Consider the following 21654-nt stretch of genomic DNA (forward strand, 5'->3'; position numbering starts at 1 on the left):
AGGGTAAGAATTAAAGTTCTGCATAACTGTAGTCAAAATGTAACTGGAAATTCTACATCTCAAAAACCATGGGGAACAAACTTTTTGGTATACTCACACAGTGAAATTCTCCTCAGCAGTAATCAGGAGTGAATCGCTGATATGTGTAATAATCTTGGTGAATCTAAAATGCGTTATGCTAAGTTAAAGAAGGCAATCGGAAACCGCTGTATACATCTACTCACTGTATGATGCCATTTAAATGGCATTGTAAATTCAGAGGACATGGCAGGTGCCAGCAATTGGGATGGGGGAAGGGAAGGGTGTGAATAAATGAAACAGATAACAAACAAGAACTTTTTAGGATAACTGTGATGTAACCTGACATGCGTGGTGGTGGGTAGAAAATGTACAGGTGTTAACACAAATAGTACGGTACAGGGCCAAAAAAAATCAATTTTCTATTGTCAGTTTTTTTTCTTTTAATTAACAATGAACACTGGTTTGTGTGAGCAGAAAATCTCAAATGACCAAAGTAGTATACCTTGTGATAAAATCTGTGTATGATTCATTATAGAGGGGGGATAATTTTGGATCGCAAAAACTGGTTGGAATATGGTGCCCACATCTTGGTATAGTTACTCTATAGGGACATTCAGCAGCATCAGTCCTGCTCCATAATCCTATCTTTGAGACAGTTAACAGAAATGAAACTAATTCCTTATCCGGCTCCATATCTATTTGTCTTTTGATTCTTTTTTTATCCCCTATCTAGCTATCTCTGATCTTATCATTAATTAATGAGAGAAATAAACAAATGGATCACAAAGATTAAAAAGAAGCAAAATGTAGAATTAGAAAAAGTTGACCTGGGGGAAAGTAGAGAAAGTAAGGTAAGGAAGGGAGGAATGATGGGAGAATCAAAGGGCCACTCTGTCTCTAGATGCTTCCTTCCACTGAACCACTCTGGTTCTCAGAAATGTGTTACCTGATTTATGGTCCTGCTCCTCCTCTTCCTCCTCCTCCGACTGCCTGTGTTCTTCATCTGAGGCCTGTGGCCGCTCCTCATCAGAATTCTGCATTTTCTCCTCGTCGGACGCCTGGGGCCGGTCCTCGTCGTCGGAATTCTGTTTCTCATCCTCGTTATCAGAGGCCGCTGGCCGCTCGTCGTCAGAATTGGCCTTCTCCTCCTCGGACAGCTGCTGCTGCTCCTCGTCCTCGTCGCTGTTCTGCATCTTCTCCTCGTCGTCCGAGTTCTGCAGCTTCTCCTCGTCCGACCCTTGGGCCCTCTCCTCGTCGTCGGAATTGTGTGTCTTCTCATCGTCGTCGGACTGGTCACTTTTATCTTCTCTGTCCCATTTTTCATCGTCTGAAGGTGCTTTTTCAGAACCGTCTGCTTCTGAGTGATGGCTGTCGCCATCGGATCGGTGGCCTTCATCTTCATCATCGTTGCCACCTTCTGACCCGCTGTGCTGATCCATGTCTGAGGGGTCATTGTCTTCGTGGTCAGAATGCTCGGAGGCCTCGGACCTGTTGTCTGACCGATCCGAGTGGTTGTCACTGCCGCTGTGATGGGAGGCGCCCTCATCCTCACTGTCATCGCCAAACAACTCCTTGTTACTTGGCTGTCCTGAGTCATCTCTCTCATCTTGATCGCTTTCACTCCCAGAGGCATTACTGCCAGAAGCGGCATTCTCTTGATCAGAATCTGAGTCCGATCCAGAATCAGAATCTATGACATCCAAGACATTTACAGTAACATTAGTGCAAGAACAAGCAGGCAGAAAAGACTCCAGAAGCCCACACTAATGTAAAAAGGACAAAGAAACAGGTGGAAACTGATTGAAGCAATGTTCTTAGGACTTAACCAAAAGTCACAGCAAACAAGGGAAAGCATGGTCAGGAAAAATTAGGGGAATCCAGTAAGAAGACAGAATTCTAGGGCCCGATGTGATGGCTCAACTGGCCAATCCTCTGCCTACAACTGCTGGGACCCCATAAGGGAGCCAGTTCATGTCCCAACTATTCAATTTCCCATCCAGCTTCCTGCTTCTGGCCTGGGAAAGCAATAGAGGATGGCCCAAAACCTTGGGACCCTACACCTGTGTGGGAGTCCAGAAGAAGCTCCTGGCTTCTGGCTTCAGATCAGCTCAGCTCCGGCTGTTGTGGCCATGTGGGGAGTGAACCAGCAGAGGGAAGATCCTTCTCTCCAGAAAGCTACCTTTCCAATTAAACAAACAAACAAACAAAAACCCTTTAAAAGATGGAGAACGCTGATATTTTAACTCCCCGGTGCCATCCTTCCCCCACCCCAGATCACAGATGTTTCCAAGAGAACATCCCATATTTCTGGGTATGCACATCAACGCCCCACCACTGCAGGGCACAGAACCAAGGTCACCCTATAGCTGTGGCCTATCTGGTGGCTCCTGGAGGGACCAGCTGGAGGGCTTGTCTTGACCTCACTTAACTTGGGACTGTGCCAGCTCTGAGGCAGCTGCCAGGGGGAACCTGGTCAGTAATATCAACAGGTGAATATGTTAGTTACCTTGGGCACAATACAGTTCACAACAAGGGCAAACCACACACTAATCCAAAAGGTTGGAATTATATATTGCTGGAGATAAAGGTCACATATAAGCCATGGCCATGTGCAGGCTCTGAACAGAACTGAGAAGCCCTAAGCCCTCAGGTTTTACTTACCTGGAAGCTCTGTGCAAGCAGGGGCATAGGCAGGCCATGATGTGAACCACGTGGCTGAGTGCTGAAAGCATGCTCCAACACAACACACTAATCATGAGCTGACCACTCAGCCAGTGCTACAGAAACATCAGTGGCCACAGAAAGATCACAGGCTTCACAAACTAAAAGTAATTCAAGAGTCACAAAGGAGCTAGCATTGCGGCACAGTTGATTAAGCTGTGATGCCGGTCTCCCAGGTTGGAGGCTGGTTCAAGTCCCAGCTGTTCTGCTTCTAATCCATCTCCTTAATGGTGCATCTGGGAAGGCAGTGGAGGATGGCCTAAGTGCTTAGAAATCTGCCACCCGTGTGGGCTACGAAACTGGGGTTCCTGGCTCTTCCACATGACCCAGACATGTGGGGAGTAAACAGTTGAAAGTTTATCTATCTCGATCTACTCCCCATTCCCCATCACTCAACATTTTTAAAGTTTATTTTTAAAATTGAAAGTTAGAATTGGAGACAGAAGGAGATACAGACAGGGAAGGAGAAAGATCTTCCATCCGCTGGTTCACTACCCAAATAGTTGCAATGGCCAGGGCCATCAGGCCGAAGCCAGGATCCAGGAGCTTCACCTGCCATGTGTGCAGCAGGAGCCCAGACACTCGGACTCTCTTTTGCTTTTCTCAGGCCATTAGCAGGGAGCTGGATTGGAACAGGAGCAGCCAAGACATGGACCTACGTGGGATGCCAGTGTCACAGGCGACAGTTTTACCTGCTATGCCACAACTTCAGATCCTCACTCTGCTTTTTCAAATAAACTTTTCTTTTAAAAAGTCACTGGGGAGTGAATCATCGGACGAAAATTCTTCCTCTCTGTCTCTCCTCTCTGTATATCCGCCTTTCCAATAAAAATAAAATAAAATAAAAAATAAAATAAAGCCACTTTAAAATTACTACTACAACTAACCACAATTTAAGAAAGCCTTAGGAAGGAAGAAGAATGTGATTTTCTAAGGTAGCACATAATGCTTAAACTACCTAGTTATCACCTAAAATTATAAAGTATGTAAAAACAGTGAAATTCAGTTCATACATAAGGGTAGAAACTGGTCCTGAGAAAGCCAGCCATGGAGTATGTACTCCTAAGTAGTCAATATCACCACATATAGGCAGGAAATTAGATAGATACTGAAACATAAAAACCAAAATGAAAAATCACTGGGGTGGGGGGGTGTCAAAGGAAAAATCTAAGCAGGAAAAAAGAGCTGACAAGCTCAAACCTAGGCCAGTTTAGATTCTCCAGTCTGAGAAGCAAGGAGGCAAAAGAATGAAGAAAAATGGGAAAGAAGTTGTAGTGCAACAGGTTACACTTGTGCATGGGATGCCAGCATCCAGGAAAGGAGTGCCTGGCATCAAGCCCCACCTTTGCTTCCACTTTGCCTTCCCACTGAAGCCCACCCTGGAGGCCGCAGGTGACGCAAGTGCCTGGGTCCCTGCCATCCCGTGGGAGACCCACTGGGTTTCTAGGCTCCGAGGATCTGAGCCCTAGCTGCCGCGGGCATTGGGAGAGTAAACTAGCAGATGGAAGACTTCCCTCCCCTGCTCCTGCTGCTGCTCTGCCTTTCAAATAAAAATTAAGGAAAACAAAGCAGATATTTCTATTTTAAAAATGTGAAGAAAAATGAACAGACCCTAAAAGACTCTGTTGTAGGATAAAGCGTATTTGAAGAAACAACTGCTGCAAACTTCCCAAATTTGTTGAAAAATTAATCTACATATTAAAAAGTTGAATGAATACCAAATAGGGTCAATACAAAGAGATTTAAGCCTAGACACATCATTGTCAAATCACAGAGACAATGAAAGGATGCTGAAGACAGCAAAAGAGAAGTAATGCGTCCAACACAAGCCATTTCCAATATGGATAATAATGGATTTCTCATAGGAATCATGGACGCTAGAAGGTATCCATGAAGTGACACTGCAGATGCTACAGGGAAAAGTCTGACAACTAACAGCTTTATATCCAGCAAAATTTTTGCTTCAGTTAGCTAAGTATATTTTAGAAACAAAAGAAAAAATACATTAGTGAACTCCTCAAAATAAAGTTTTTACACAACAAAGGTCACTAAAAAAACATGAAAGGGGCCCAGAACTGTGGTACAGACCACCATCTGCAATACCAGCATTCCATATTGGAGCACAATATGGAATTCGAGTCTTGGCTGCTCCAGTTCCAATCCTCCTCCCAGCTAATCAGGGAAAGCAGTGGAAGATAGCCGACAGACATGGATTCTTGCTGTCCACATGGGAAATCCACAGAGTCCCAAGCTCTTGACTTTTATGTCCATTTGAGCAGTGAACCAGTAGATAAAAGATTTTCTCTCTCTCTTATTCTGCTTTTCAAATAAATGTTTTTAATTGCTTCTCAGCCTTTTGGCTAAGATCAAATGTAGCATCAAATATTTTTAAGTGAAAACATACATGATTGGAGACAATATTTACAAACCTAGGTGAGAAAGAAACACTGCCATCTGTTGGTTCACTCTCCACGTAGCCCCAACACCCAGGAAGCGGTACAGAAGCTGGAGGCAAGGGATTCCTGCCCCCCACCCCACAACCAGGTCGTCAGTGTGGGGCCCAGGAATCTGCTTAACTACTGCTCCCAGGACCTACACTGGCAGCAGGCTGGAGGCAGGAGTGGTGCAAGGGGCCCAGCCCAGATTCCCAGGTAGGAGATATTCCTGTCTTCTCAAGTCATTTTTTCAAGAGCTACTCTGTGAGATTTGAAAATTTTTGTTTTTTTTTTAAATACGATTTATTTATTTTAATTACAAAGTCAGATATACAGAGAGGAGGAGAGACAGAGAGGAAGATCTTCCGTCCAGTGATTCACTCCCCAAGTGACCACAACAGCCGGTGCTGTGCCGATCCGAAGCCAGGAGCCAGGAACTTCTTCCGGGTCTCCAGTGTGGGTGCAGGGTCCCAAGGCTTTTGGGCCGTCCTCAACTGCTTTCCCAGGCCACAAGCAGGGAGCTGGATGGAAAGTGGAGCTGCCAGGATTAGAACCAGCGCCCAAATGGGATCCTGGAGCGTTCAAGGTGAGGACTTTAGCTGCTAGGCCACGCTGCCGGGCCCGAGATTTGAAAATTTTTGTAACATAGGGTTATACCTTACTGAGCTATTGCTTCCATCCTTCTAGACATCTATCAAGCATGCATTAAGTATGCAAACTAACGGGTGAGGAAGGGGAGACTGCCTCTCCATCATATCCCTAGCAAGGTAGCTGGAATATAATGAGGTGGGTGGATAAATACTTAGGGAATGAGTGAACAACCTCAGACAAGGCAGTCATGGCAGGCTTCACAAAGAATTGTGACTTCCAAGATGAGAGGGACACAGACAACCAGGGGGAACAGACGAGGGTGGTGGGACAGGAGTGAGTATACAGACTTCTTCCAGTTTGACAGTAACTAGAACCTCGGTGGCCTAACCAGGTGCAGCCTTCACACTGCAACGTAGCTCCATCGCTCCACTACACTCTATAAGCTGTGAGTTCCCAGAAGCCAGACCTCCACACGGTGCCTTTGGTGCAGACTCGGGAGAGCATCGGACCCTTGTCTCCTAAGCTTGCCTGCCTGAGCTCACGAGTCTCCTTGCTCTGCTTTTATGAATCAATCACCAAAATTAACTCGCTGAGTCGAGGGAGAGGTGCAGCCAGCCCCACAAGGGTCCTTGATCACTTTTAGCTTTCCTATTGATAACGTCTCAGAGATCCCTCGGGTTTTTCCAGGAACTCAAGGCCCACAGCCAGAGTTTACCACCTCCTGGCAGATGTGCAGGAACACAGATGCTGAACAAGAGGAGGACCACCAGCGCTGCAGACCGATCAGGAACTTGCACACAAGCTGAACACTCACACCTCAACCCCAACTTCAGCCCCGAAGACCTTCACCCCTAGCTCTGTAAGCAGGCTGGGAAGGAAGCCACTGACGCCCAGCTCCTAGCTCTGGACTTCGCAAGGGAATACCTACTTTGTTGCGCCAGCCCAAATCAATGAATGGGTTGCAAGAGAACCGACCCAGGTTTTGCAAAGTTCTACAACAAAACTGAAGCTGAACAGAATGGAGGAGAAAACTTTGTAAATGGAAACAACTACAATGGCCTTTGCTAAACAACACTACTTTGGGGATGGAGACGTGCCCTAGCACAGCAGGTTAATCTTTTCAATTGCTCCATTTGGGCTGCTTCACTTCTGGTCCAGCTCCCTGCCTGCGGTCTGGGAAAGTGGCAGAGGATGGCCCAAAGCCTTGGAACCCTGCACTCGTGTGGGAGATCCAGAAGAAGCTCCTGGCTCCGGATCAGCTCAGCTCCAGTCATTGCAGATGTTTGGGGAATGAACCAGTTTGATGGAAGATCTCTCCTTCTGTCTCTTCTTCTTTTTGTAATTCTGCCTTTCAAAGATAAGTAAATAAATCTTCAAAACTGCTTTGAGCCAGGAGAGTTGCAAAAACTTTCATTTTGGGGAGCCCCGTTCATTTCCAACAACTGTTACTCAGATTTCAAACTTAAGCACCCACAGACCCTGTGCCAGAAATACTTCCATGCACCATAAACACACATTTATTCATTCATTTTCTCACTTCCGCTCCAACACGGACCCCATAAGCTCTGCTACCTGACTTCACAACATCTGAATCCTGCAGTTTGTGCACGGGTGCTCGCGGGACACGGTGTCTCCGCAGTCCAGTCACCTGCCCAGACTCCTTCTCCAGACATCTCAAGCTGCCCACCACGCCCCGCTCCGGCGTCACTCGGGAGACCACTGGACCCCTAGGTAAATGCTCCCACCCCGTCCCAAAGTCCGGAGCTCCACATTCCCATTCATTCACACAGAGCCACTCGCCCTGCACCGCACGGCAGCAACGGCGCCCCGCGCCCCTGCCCCGCGCCCCTTCGCTCGCCACGCTCCCTGGCACCGCATGCTCCGTGGTGCCCCAGGACCTCGGGGCTCAGACACGGTGCGTGCCCAGCTCAGCCCAGCTCGCCCCGCCGGGGCAGGGTGACATCGCCGGCAGTGCAGGGGGGCGAAGGGGCAGCAACACAGCAGGCGCCTCCTCTCGTCCGCAGCCAGGTACCCGCCGCGTAGCCCTCCTCCCGAGCCCGGCCCACCCCACCTTTACGCTCGCCATCGCTGTCGGCGTCACTCCCGAAGAGATCCTCCATATCCGCCATTGCCGCTCACGAATGCTGCAGCCTCGGCTCGGGGCGGCTTCACGGCTTGCTTTACGGCACGGAACCAACGAAACGCGACCGTGTCGCAAAGACAGGCTTTAGCGCCGCGCCGTCTGTGGTCCTGTCGGTCCTCCGGGCCGCTGGCTCGGGGGTGGTCGGTGTACGTCTGTGTGTCCCCGGGAGGCGAGGCCGGGCGTCCCCGGGCGTCCCCCGGCGCCCGCGGCTCGTGGCGCGGCTGCATTGGGTGCTGGGCCCAACACCTGGGCCCTCCCAAGTCAGGCCCTAAGCCCTTCTATTTTCCAGAACTCTTTTCACCTGCTTAAAAAATTGTTGAATTCCAAACAACTTTAGTTTTAGGGGGGTTATATCTATGGTTATTTACCGTGTTAGTAGAGCAAATAATAATAATAAACAAGCTTAATCGGAGAGCAGCCCTCTCCCTTTCTCTCTCCCTTCCCCCCAGAAACAAGAAGAAAAAAAAAAAAAATAGAAGCATTTGTCTCAATCATTTTCCCCCAGAAGAAGTTCCTGGATCCCGGCTTCGGATCAGCATAGCATCGGCCGTTGCGCTCACTTGGGGAGTGAATCATCGGACGGAAGATCTTCCTCTCTGTCTCTCTCTGTATATCCGCCTTTCCAATAAAAAAAATAAATCTTTAGAAAAAAAAAAGATATAGTAAACAGTTTCAGCGGGAGTCCATCTTTATCTGGAAGTAGAGATGCATACTGCATTGTATCCTCACATCTGGATATGGTAGTCTCCATTACACAGTTATTATACATCCCTTTAAATGAAAAGCCACAAAACAAAATCAAAAACAGAAAAAAAAATAAAGAAATTAACAACACCAATGAAGTTAAATAACAAGCTATTGAATGACTAATGTATCGCTGAAGAAATGAAAAAAAAATCAAGAACTTTCTTGAAGAAAATGATGCTACTGTGTGAACTGTGAGTCAGTGAAGAATTTAATCAGAAAAAAAAGTGTTTTGAAGAGTTGAAACTAACAAAAAAATTCAAAATCCATGAGATAGTTTTTGTTGATCTTCGTTGGTGAAATGTGTCTCCTGTAGGCAACAAATAGATGGGTTTTTGTTTTTTAATCCAGTCTACTAATCTATGACGTTTGATGAGTCTAAGCCATTTACATTCAGGGTTAATATGAATGCGTGGTAATTTGCTCCTGTCATTCTAGCAATGAGTTGTTCATTGATTTAGCCATCTGTTGTCATTTTACTGGGATGTTCTTCGCATTTGCCTTTGCTTTTGATGGGCACTATTCCTTTTCTCTGTCAGGAGAACATCTTTAAGTATCCTTTGTAGGGCAGGTTTGGAAGAGGCAAACTCTTAACTTCTCTTTGGAAGAATTTTATTTCATTTTCAAAGACAAAGGAAAGTTTTGCTGGGTACGTTATTCTGGGCCGACAATTTTTTTCTTTCCGAATCTGGAATATGTTGCTCCATTCTCTTACCAGTAGAGTTTCTTGTGAGAGGTCTCCTGTGAGTTGCATTGGCATTCCTTTATCTGTCAATTGATTTTTTTTTCCTCACGTGCACATTTAAGGATGTTTTCCTTTTGTTCGATTGAAGAGAGCTTAATGATCATATGTGTTGGTGAAGATCTCTTTTAGTCAAACGGGTTGGGAGTTCTGACCCCTCCTGGATGTTGCTTCCCCATTCTTTCTCTAGATTAGGGAAATTTTCCCTTATTTCGCTAAATACATTTGTAAAAACAGTTTCTCTTTCTGCACCTTCTATGACTCCCATAACTCTTATATTTTACCTTTTAATAGTGTCTTTCAGTTTTTGAATACATTTTTTTGCCTGATCCATCTCTGCTTCCAGCTTTTTGTTTGTTTCCTTCTGGTGACAGGAAATATCTTCTTCTTTTTTTAAGATTTATTTTATTTTTATTACAAAGTCAGATATACAGAGAGAAAGAGAGACAGAGTGGAAGATCTTCCATCGATGATTCACTCCCCAAGTGATCACAACGGCCGATGCTATGCCGTTCCGAAGCCAGGATCCAGGAACCTCCTCCAGGTCTCCCACATGGGTGCAGGTTCCCAAGGCTTTGGGCCATCCTCAGCTGCTTTCCCAAGCCACACGCAGGGAGCTGGATGGGAAGTGGAGGTGCCAGGATTAGGACCGGCGCCCAAATGGGATCTTGGGCATTCAAGGTGAGGACTTCAGCTGCTAGGCCACACTACCGGGCCCCTATTTTCTATTCTGTTTCAGGGGTTTTTTTGTTTTTTTGTTGTTGTTTTTTTTTAATGTTGGTAGGCAATATAACCTGGCAAGTTTGTTTTCATGATTTTTTAACAGATTGTAACCTGTAACCGAAAAAAAACATTATTCAGATAATTCCATTGGCCTTTGTTTTTAAAATCTTGCAAAGAAACTATTTTTCTAGGAAAAATAACTCCAATTTTGCAGTCTAAACTCAGACAGTAATAGAATTTTCATGGTAGGTGCTAGACAAACCCCTTTACTTTGCAAGGGTTCAAAGAAATGATGTGGTTTGCACAGATTACAGAACCAGGGTTCTTTCAGAAACATTAAATTTTAGCCTAAAATGTACCTCTTGTTTTGTTACTGCCTAATAAGGCTATTATGAAGGTTTTGGTCTTGGGCAAGCAAGAATGCAGTTTTAATATGGGGATTATAAGATATGTTTTTGCTGCAAACAGGAGTGGCTGGCAGGGTTCAAATGTTAAGTATGAAGGTGTGGGGCTTATTATATTATCCATTAATCCTAAAATCGCCATACATAATGCAGTGATTTAGGAGTAGGTATATTGATCACCTTAAAGCTATCTGGGAAACTGGAAAAACAATGTTAGTAATTCGTATTTATTTGAGTTTATTCCTTGAGAAGTATGCTAATTAAGTCTTTTAATTTTTTTTTTAAAGAATTAACTTTTATTTGAAAGGTGGAGACAGGGAGGAGAGACAGAGAGGTCTTCCATCAGCTGGTTCACTCCCTAAATGGCTGCAGTGGCCTGAGCTGAGCTGATCCAAAGCCAAGAGCCAGGAGCTTCCCTTTGTGGGTATAGGAGCCCAGAGACCTGGGCCATTCTCTACTGCCTTCCCAGGCCACAAGCAGGGAGCTAAATCAGAAACGGAATAGCTGGCACACAAACTGGCACCCATATGGGATCCCGGTGCCACAGGGGGAAGATTGAAGCACTATGCCAAAGGCCAATCAATCCCCTGATTCAATCTTGATATACTGTGTTACAGCAAGGCCTGCTGAAGAATCAGGCCCATTCTCTTGACGAGCAAATCGTTGTGCTTTCTCTCCCATACCTGAATCGTGCAAAAGAAGCAAGTTCTGGATCCGTGATGGACTGGGTGAGTTTGCTTTTGCTAGACTGCATGTGCCGCTCGCTCTTTGTTCGTCTTTGTTCACACGGGGTAAAATACTGGAGATGAGACTGTTGCTAAGTCCATCACAGTCACTTTCCAGTAGCTGTTGCCTGGCATATAACCTGAGTTATAGCCAAGTCAGTGTGATTGAAGTTTAGAGTGCTAAAACAATTGTAGTGACTGCCAGGGAATTTTATCCTGTGTGGTTTGTATTTGACTAATTCAATTTGGAATTAGAAAATAAACCCTCCATTTGTTCCTGGCATGGAGAACCTTGCCCATTCGGTGGATAATTAACAAAAACAACTCCAGGGTAGTTTCACTTTGTTTCCCTGCTTTTGAAAAGTTGTTTCTTTGGTCTCATGTTGTATTTCATGCTGAGAAGACAGAATCTCCTGTTGGCGACTGCTGAGGCGCCATGATATCCCCAGTGGAAGAACAAAGGGTCCACTAGGTTGGTTACATAACACAGTCAGTATATCATTACAAATATTTATACAAGGTAATAAAAGCCCTTTAGAATTATAAAAGATATGATTACATCAATATGTACTTTTAAATTTGTATATTATTTCAAAGAGCTAGAAGAAAAATAATAGCTTGATTAAACAGAACATATTAACTGAAAATTCACTTCTTTTACGGTAAACTGCCCCTCCCTCTGCAGATGGATCATGTGGCTTTGGTGAAAGTACTTTGTGGGAAGAGTTGACTTTTCCAAGGGAACAGGTTGAGCTGCAGGGAGACAGGAAGAGGGGAACCCTGCAGTTTCTCCCCACAGCAGCAGGAAAGGATTGGGGCTGCTCGTTTCTTGGAAAACCTAGGACTCTGACTCACAGTCTGTCTGTATTAGATTCCTTTGGGGAATTGGAGCCTGGCAATGGGTGATGCAGGAACATAAAAATGATAGCAAACCCATTTTTTTTTTTCATATGAAAGAATTTGTCCTAAGGTTAAGAAGAGGCTGGCGAAGCCTCAGCCTGTGTCACCATCAGCCACATGGGAGCTAGTTCAAGTCCCAGTGGCTCCCCATCTGCTCCCGCTCCCTACTAATGGCCTGGGAAGGCAGTGGGGGGGGGGGTGGCCCAAAGCCTTGGGCTCCTGTACTCACATGGGAGACCAAGAAGAAGCTGTGGCTCCTGGCTTTGCAATGACCCAGTTTGGCTGTTGTAGCCATTTAAGGAGTGAATCAGTCGATGGAAGATCTCTCTGTCTAATTCTCCTTCTGTGACTCTGCCTTTAAAAGAAATAAATAAATCTTTAAAAAAGAAGAATTTGGCAGAGGGGAAAAACCACACACACACACACACACACACACACACACACACACACACACAGTCCTCTATTGATTCACTCCTCAACTAGCCAGAATGGCTGGGGCTGCCCAGGCCTAAGGCAGGAGCCAGCTGCTTCTGGTGTGGCTCCCACAAGCAGGGAGTTGGATATGAAATAGAGTAGCCGGGACTTGAACCTGTGCCCATATGTGATGTGGGCACTGTAGGTAGAGAATTAGCATACTATGCCATAGTCCCAGCCCCCAAACTACTGAATTTTGAAATGATTTTGTTTCATAGTAGTAGCAACTGCAATTCAGTTGCTTGAACATTTTTTAGTCTTCGTATTGTGGTTCACCAAAATGGAGGACTAACTAAGGAACAGAAAAGCTATTGAGGCAGGAATCCCAACAATAGAAACAGGCAGAAGGAACTGCTATGATGAGTCAACCTGCAGCATAAAGGGCTGCTGGTTCAGAGTGGAACAAGAGGACAAAAATTTCCAAGAGAGAATAGACTGAGAGGAAATGCAGCAGGTGGAATATCTGCCACATTTCCTCATCTCAGTGCTCTGGGAGACTTCTCTGTACCAGAAACTATCCTAGAGCCTGGAGAGCCAACAGAGCCCAAAATAGACTGAGAATCTGTTCCTAGAAGCCTGCATTTTGATGGAGATGAGACACAGGAACTGACAGATTTATACATGTGTGTGCTTTTGGATTTATATATTTCTATCTAATGAGTCTGAATATTTTGGAATAGTTCTTTTCAGTTATTGGTAAGTGAAAAACTTGTAACTAATATATTAAAACTAAGCCAACAGAGAATCAAGATAATTATTAACTGTAAGAAAAACATTATGAATGAAAGTAGTACATCATGTGCCCCAGCTGGGGACAACAGATAACACACGTAATAATACATTGTGCCAGGCACTGTGGTAAGTACAAGTTCTCTCGAAGCTCACAGCTTGGCATGGAAAACCTCAGAGCCATGGGATGTGTGTTTTCCAAATATCACATTCCTCCCAGAGACACGCGCAGAGTTAGGCCACCCCTTGGGGTCTGAGCAGCATCCTACAACCAAAGCGAAATTCCTATGGTAAAATGTACGAAAATTCAAACTAAGGGGACAAGTGGGAACTTTTAAAAGGTGGGCATTTGGGCTCATTATCTGGCCCCCAATGAGTTAATAAAAGAACTTTCAATTTCAGAACTTCTTATATTTAAGAATTGTGGATGAGGGACTGTGGACCAAAACGAACTTGTTTAGCTTTCATTGTAACTCCAAGAGATATATTCTGTTCTATTCCTATTTCACCTGTGAAGGTATAAGAGGAAATACAGGCTAAGTGGCCTAGCCCTGGGTCACTTAGTAAAACTTTCTTAGTCATAGTAAGGTAAACATCGTTTTGTGTTTTTTTTTTTTTTTTAGTTTAGTAGGACTCTTTGAGTGTTAAAACACACATACCTATAATTTTAGCAAGGAGTATTTTTAAGATTTCGTGTCTAAGATATAAAAAGAGGAAAAATTCTGAAGAGTATGCATACGAAGCTGCCGTTAAGATAGAAATAAACTCACGCGTGCCTGAGGACAGAATGGAGAGACTGGGGAGCCCTTCAGTTACCAGACTCCTTTGGTAACGTAGGGCTTTATGCCTATGGAAGGTTCCAGAGCCTGAACAATGAGTCGATCTGATTACACTAATAAGTGACAGTTCCTTGATGGCAAATGCATACTAGTTACCTCAGAGGTTGCTTTTGTGTTTACCTGGTTCTCTGTTTACCTGGTTGTGATGATAGAGTTGTTTGCATGAAAGCTGATCACCTCATAGGGGCAGTTTTCTGTAAATCCAGAAGGAAAAAAAAAAAAAAAGTGTATTTAAGCAGTTTTCCAAAATGAGAGCAAACCTTTTCCTGAGCCTCTTCCTTCTCATCATGAGGAGTCTGTCACTTTGATAGGAAGCATTCGTCAGCGCCAAAGCGCTGAGGGTTCAGACAAGTACGAGGCGCAGAGGGTTGCAGGACGCTTGCCAGGAACAACAGTGTTTATAGCGAGAAAAAGAAAAAGCACAGAGAAAAGGTAATGAGTCAGTAAGTATTTCTCAGGATGGAAGCAAAGGTTATATTTTTGCAACCTTCCTTCCTGAGGGTGGGATCGGCCTTCTGGAATAGGTAGCGTTTAGGTTTCTTCCTGAAGCTGACGGGTTACCGGGGAGCTTTGTCCTTAAAAGACCTGGGCTGCAGGCGAGCCGAGGTCAGCGGGCAGCACGCGCAGCCGCGGGGGAAGGACTGCGGAGCACAAAGCAGGGGGCGGGCCCGCCGGGCCGCCGGGGAATGCAGTCGGAGCAGCTCCATCCCAGAAACTAAAGCGAGAAGCGGAAGGGACGGCAGGAAAAGAAGGGGGAAGAGACAAAGGGAGAGGAAGAAGAAACATCCACAGAAGGGGGAGGGGGAGGACTGTTTAACACATGGTAAAATGGTGTGTGGGGGGAGGGAATATTGAAACAAAGGTGGGAAGACACGCCAGACAGCATTGCCAGCATTGGCAGACTCCTGGCCACCCGGGATTTTTACAAATAATTTTTAAAACCCACTCAAACCAATGCAATCTAAACCCTCCCCTCCCCCAAACAGCTGGCACTCTCACTTAAGTAAAAAGATTGATTCAGTGGTCGCTGGCTTTCCTTATTCAGCTGGCCGTTTGCCTGTCGTGTGGAACACAGCAAAATAAAATAGCATATACCACCTCCCCGTAGGGCGAGAGACCCTGGCACGCAGGCTGTGTGGGGGCCCTGGGCATATTGTGTCTCATGCACGGAGGGATTACCAGAAGGAACCCCGCGGAATGTCCTGCTTACCGTTGCAAAAGTCATTGCAGTGTTTGCCATCTGGAACAGTAATGTGGCAGGAGGCCACAAGATGGGGATGCTATGCTCCGGAGAGACCGAAGTGAGACACACAGACACCATTTGGCCAGTTTTTTCTTAGCGGTAAGTTGGGGTGTGTACAGAGAAAGCGTGAAGGAGACCAGATGTAAGGACGCCTATTTGTATAGTAAAACACTTTAGGTAGCACAATGTAGCAGTATTCAACCATCTGATTTCTCTTTTTCTTCCCAATCCTTCCATCACTACCACCTCCCCGGTAAAAAACAAAGCAGGGCTTTTTTTTTTTTTTAAAGATGTATTTTATTTTTATTGGAAAGGCAGATATACAGAGAGGAAGAGAGACAGAGAGGAAGATCTTCCGTCCAATGATTCACTCCCGAAGTGAGCACAACGGCCGATGCTATGCCGATCTGAAGCCAGGATCCAGGAACCTCCTCCAGGTCTCCCACACGGGTGCAGGGTCCCAAGGCTTTGGGCCATCCTCGACTGCTTTCCCAGGCCACAAGCAGGGAGCTGGATGGGAAGTGGAGCTGCCAGGATTAGACCGGGTACCCATATGGGATCTTGGGTGCATTCAAGGCGAGGACTTTAGCTGCTAGGCCACGCTGCCAGGCCCAAAAACAAAGCAGGGCTTTTAAGAAATACCAAGCACTAAGTAAATATTTATGGGCTGTAAACACTCTGATTTTATGTATCTGCAAGTGGTACACTTACAAAGTGTTAACCTTTTAGGAAAATATTTCTGTTTTTCTTAGGCTGTTTAAAGTGGAAAGTTTTCCCCAAAGAATTTGGTGAAGGTTTATTTCCTGGAATATGGTCTATTTCCTTACTCATTTAAGGAAATGACAGGTGGGGTTGATGCCTTACCTGAAGTGGGTGTGACCTCGCAGGTTAATAATGACTCATTTGAGTAAATTTCAGATGTGCAGATATTAATGCCTACATTTTAAATCAGATCCTTAGCCCAGAACCACAATTTGGTAGGAGGAAGAGGGAAGAACCTGAGCCTACACTATCAAGAAAAGATAACTAAGGAAGACGCGCCTGAGGATGATTCTTGGGCCGCAAGGCTTGATTTGCACAAACTATAAGGCAGTCAGATTATGTTTTCGTAAATTACCATCAGGTAAAATTTTTTTTAAAAATTGTACGTTCTAAATATTGACCTATAGAAACAAAAATAACAAAAGAAGTACAAAATTTAAAAATTCAAAAAACACAAAAATAATAAAAAAGAAAAGAAAAAATTAAAATAAAACATGAAAAACCTAAATACTGACCTGAAGTTGATAATCTATATTGAGAGTTCATAATTCATTATTGTTATTATTTTTAAAGATTTATTTCTTTTTTTATTGGAAAGGCAGATATACAGGAAGAAGGAGAGAGAGAGAGGAAGAGATTTTCTGTCCACTGGTTCATTTGTCAAGTGACCGCAATGGCCGGAGCTGAGCTTATCTGAACCCAGGAGCCAGGGGCTTCTTCCAGGTCTCCCATGCAGGTACAGGGTCCCACGGCTTTGGGCCATCCTCGACTGCTTTCCCAGGCCACAAGCAGAGAGCTGGATGGGAAGTGGGGCCACTGGGATTAGAACCAATACCCATTTAGGGTTCTGATATGGCAAGGCGAGAACTTTAGCTATTAGGCTACAGCACCAGGCCCAAAATGTCATTTTTTTTAAATGCATTTTTTTTGAAAGGCAGATTTTTTTAAAAAAAAAAGATTTCTTTCTTTTTTTCTGTTCTTGTTTTGGAAAGTCAGATATACATAGAGGAGGTGAGACAGAGAGGAAGATCCTCCGTACACTCGTTCATTCCCCAAGTGGCTGCAATGGCTGGAGCTGAGCAGATCGAAAGCCAGGAACCCGGAGCTTTTTCCGGTTTTCCCACACAGGCTCAGGGTGCCAAGGATTTGGGCCTGTTCTACTGCTTTCCCAGGCCACAGACATGGAGCTGGATAGAAGTGGAATAGCCTTGATAGGAGTTGGTCCCCATACGGGATTGTGGCACATGTAAGATGAGAACTTTAGCCACTAGGCTACCGCGCTGGCCTGAAAGGCAGATTTTACAGAGAAAGAAAGACACAGAGAGAGGACTTCCATTTACTGGCTCACTCCCCAAATGGCCACAACAGCCAGAACTGAGCTGATCCAAAGCCAGGAGCCAGGAGCTTCCTCTGCATCTCCCATGCCAGTGCAGCAACCTGAGTGCAGCTTTCCCAGTCTGTAAGCAGGGAGCTGGACTGACCATGGAACAGCCTTGCCAGGAACTGGTCCACATATAGGATGCTGGTATGGAAGGCTCAGAATTAGCCAGCCTTCAATGTCACTTGCAAATATTCTTAAACCTGACTCTGGAAATGCTTAATAAAGAACTCCTCTCCAGAGTGAGCGTTTATCCTAATGGTTAGACGCTCATGCCCCACATTGGTGTGCCTGGGCTTAATTCCTGACCGCTTCTCAATTCTTGCTTCCTGCTAATGCGTTTCCCCCGCAAACAGTGGTAATAGCTCAAGGAATTTTGCACCACTCACACGTGGAATCTGGATTTGGCTCCTGACCTCCAGTTTCAGCCTGGCCCCATCCCTGTTCTTACCGGCCTTTGGGGTTTGGGGAATGAACCAACAAGTGGGTGTGCTTTTTTGGTTTGTTTGTTGGTCTCTGTCTCTATCTCTTCCTTTTTGTCTTTCATTCTGTCTCAAAGAAAAAAAGTTAAAAAGAATATCTCATGAAAATAAGATATTCACAAGATACACAAAGATGTTCACTATATTATTAGAGTGGTAAAAATTATAAGCATCATAGTAGCAAATTAGCCAAATAATAAGATATTATTATTGTGCTGGGAAAACAACAGCGGATAGCCCAAGTACTTGGGACCCTGCACTCATGTGGGAGACCCAGATGAAACTCCTGGCCCAGCCCTAGTCACTGCAGCCATTTGGGGAGGGAATCCATTGGATGAGAGCTCTCTCTACTCGCTCCCCCTCCTTTTTTTTCTTTTGAAGATTTCTTCCCCAGCTGTAGGCAACTGCCTAGGTTACCTTGTACCTAGGCAGTAATAGTTACACTACTGTAATAGTTACACTACTGGGAGAAAAGTAGCCAGGCCTCCTGGCCCTGGTTAATGCCAAATTTGTGTTAACTATACCAGCATACCGGCATATCTGCTTGTTCTTTTTCTTCCTTCCTTCCTTCCTTGAGAGGTGTGGAAAGCAGGGAACTCTAGGCTGGGACACACAATCCCGGACACCAGGTAGGACTGCTGTAGATTGCCTGAGGATGAGGTCTGGAGATGTGTCAGAATGGCGTGCAAACAAGCTGAGGGCATGTTTGACAAAGGAGGAATGATTTCTGGGGTCTTCCACAGGCTGGGCCACTGTAAAAGTAGGCAAGGGAGTTGAGACAGAGTGGTTTAGAGGGGGAAGCCAGAGGGCAAGTCTGGGTCAGGCGAAGGCACCCTCTCACTTGTGAGATCTGAGCTAGGCTAAATAGCATCGCGCCACCCACTGGTGCTCACAAAAGCTGGGACTGGAGGCGGGCTGGGCTGAGCCAGGCTGCAGCATCTCCTGGTGAATGCCAAGACTTGGGCTGCAACACCTGCTGGCATGTGCAAGACCTAGGACTGTGAGCGGGCCTGGTAGGGAAACTTCAGGGACTTACTTGCTAGGATGCTGCTTCCACTGGTGAGTGTGAGAGCTGGGCCTAAGAGTGGGCAGTTTGAAGGTGCGCCAAGCTGGATTAGGCTGTTGCACCCATATTGCATACAAGAATGGGTGTGGACTAGCTGAGCTAGGCCTCAGCACTAGTTGGCAAATGCTGGAACTAGGTGCTGGACTGCTGCACCCCCTGGCAGGCACGAGATCCAGGACTGGGGACATGCCTGGCAGAGAACTGTGAGCAGTTTGTTCACAGCCTTGGGATTCTGCACCCGTGTGGGAGACCCGGAGCAAGTTCCTGGCTCTTGGCTTTGGATTGGGACAGCACCAGCCATTGCGATCACTTGGGGAGTGAATCATCAGATGGAAAATCTTCCTCTCTGTCTCTCCTCCTCTCTGTATATCTGCCTTTCCAATAAAAATAAAATAAATCTTAAAAAAGAAAAGAAAAGAACCAAGGTTGGGAATAGGGCAGGCTAGACAAGGCAGCAGAACCTGTCGGCATATATAAGGGCTGAGTCTAGGAGCAGGTCAGGCTCAGCTAAGCCATAGCACTTATGGGTATGCACAAGAGCCAGATGGGATGTGGGCTGGGCTGGGCTTGGCTGCAGCAGAGGCTGATATGTATAAGAGCCTGGGGCTAGGGACAGGCCTGGTGAGTGTAATTGGAGGTCTCCCCAGCCAAACTGTGGCACACACTAGCATACATGAGCACCAGGGCTGCGGCAGGATTTCTGGATTGGGTTACAGCACCCATCAGTGTGAGTCATGGAGCTGAGGCGATACTGACTAAACTGCATCTACTGGTATGTGTGTTGGCTGGTGCAGGTGATAGACCACAAGTGACCCTGAACTAGCTGGTGCTCATAAGAGTCAAGTCTGAGATCATTCCAGGTGAGGTTTCCCTGGGGACTCCCCAGCTGGACTGCTGGACTCAGACCCTGTCCACAGGGAAAATCACAGGATATGGGTACTGACCTTGGAGTGCATATATCAGGACTGGGTCTGCTCAGTTGCTGATGCCTGTGCAGTGGACAGCAGGTCCAGATGTACACGGCAGACATGATAGCTAGCTCATCTAGGCTAGTAGGGGATATCAGCTGCCTCATCAGAAGATGGAAAGCAAAAGAGATTGGCCAAGAATTCTCCCTGGGGAATCATCCAAGACTGTCCCCCATCTCCGGGTGCTGATGTACTTTGATAGCAAAGAGTGGCTCTCTCCCCTGCCTGCCTCAAAAAAGACTGAAACGTATGTCCCCTCACTTTCCTCCATCCCTCTCCACCCTAACCAGAGGCCCACAACATGCATCCTCTCAACTACATAAATAATATTAAAAGTATAATTTTAAAAATAAAAGACTTCTCTGCTGGGATTGGCATGATGGCTCAACTGGCTAATCCTCCACCTGTGGTGCCGGGATCCCATATGGGTGTTAATTTGTATCCTGGCTGCTCCACTCCCCATCCAGCTCCCTGCTTGTGGCCTGGGAAAGCAGTTGAGGGTGGCCCAAAGCCTTGGGACGCTGCACCCATATGGAAGACCCGGAAAAAGCTCCTGGCTCCTGGCTTCACATTGACTCAGTACCTGCCATTGCAGCCACTTGGGAAGTGAACCAAGTGGACGGAAGATCTCTCTGTCTCTCCTCTTTATAAATCTGCCTTTCCAATTAAAACAGCTAAATCTTAAAAAAAATGAAAGAGTGTTAGCAAGGCTTAACGGGTCACAAGCAGAGAGCTGGATTGGAAGTGGAACAGCTGGAACTCAATCCATATGGATGCCAGTGCTTGCAGGTAGAGGATTAGCTAGTTGAGCCATCATACCAGCCTTGGCCCTAGACATCTTATGGGGGGGTCCATGATTCAGTCTACCCCATCAGTAGGAGTTTCTGTAAATATATAGGAAGACTGTTCATGATCTTTCTATGCAATGTCCTTTGCATTTCAAGGCATGGGTTATAAAGAGGAACTTAAAATTCTTTAAACTGCTGACTCCAATAATGTGGCTGGTATGCCAGTTCAGCCTCCAGGGACAAACAGGAGCGTAAAAGCAGTAGGATTAAGAAGAACAGCAGAAGCTTGTGCTTCGGCTACAGAATACAGCAAGGTTAGGAGCGAGTAGCAGTGCGGAAGCGAAGCCCAACAGAGCTAATTTATTGAGATCCCCAATTACACACCTATATTGTGCTTTTTGTTCCAAGAACAATGAAGAGAATACAGAAGAGAGGACACTTCAGAGTCAGAGCGTTTACAATCTAGTGGTTGCCCTGGCACTAAAGAGTTAAGTAGAAAGAAAACATGAAACAGAATAGCCTAGATTTTCAATAATGCCCTACTTTGCAACAGATTATGTGAATCCTGGGTAAGACCAACACAAAAGAAGCAGGTCGGTCTTCTATTGTAGATATATAATTCCTGTAGGAAGTTGGCAGCTGGGGCCATCTCTCTACAAGATGAAAACATGATTTTATTTGGCATTCAAAGTAATATACGTGTTTTAGAGAAAAGAAAAAATGTCAGTACTTCATAACTCTAAAAGTTAGGATGGTTACCATTTGGGCAGGATAAG

At 45.6% G+C, this 21654-nt stretch overlaps 1 protein-coding gene across 3 annotated transcripts in view; it reads right to left on the reverse strand.

Moving 5' to 3' along the window:
• The window catches only part of LOC121148810 (RNA polymerase-associated protein LEO1), a 28174-nt gene extending 20206 nt beyond the window's left edge, over window positions 1–7968 (reverse strand). Inside the window, exons 1-2 of one of the 3 annotated variants that reach the window (XM_040969129.1) lie at window positions 7840–7968; window positions 968–1711 (exon numbers count right to left, since the gene is read on the reverse strand). In XM_040969129.1, the coding sequence (XP_040825063.1) occupies window positions 968–1711; window positions 7840–7897 (802 nt within the window). In that variant the 5' untranslated portion in view covers window positions 7898–7968. The remainder of the gene's footprint in view (window positions 1–967; window positions 1712–7839) is intronic. The other 2 variants (XM_040969128.1, XM_040969127.1) reach the window with 2 other exon arrangements.
• Between the last annotated feature and the right edge of the window lie 13686 nt (window positions 7969–21654).

The sequence above is a fragment of the Ochotona curzoniae genome, unplaced genomic scaffold (assembly GCF_017591425.1).
Source record: "Ochotona curzoniae isolate NIBS_2020 unplaced genomic scaffold, NIBS_Ocur_1.0 scaffold_4701, whole genome shotgun sequence".
Lineage (NCBI taxonomy): Eukaryota > Metazoa > Chordata > Mammalia > Lagomorpha > Ochotonidae > Ochotona > Ochotona curzoniae.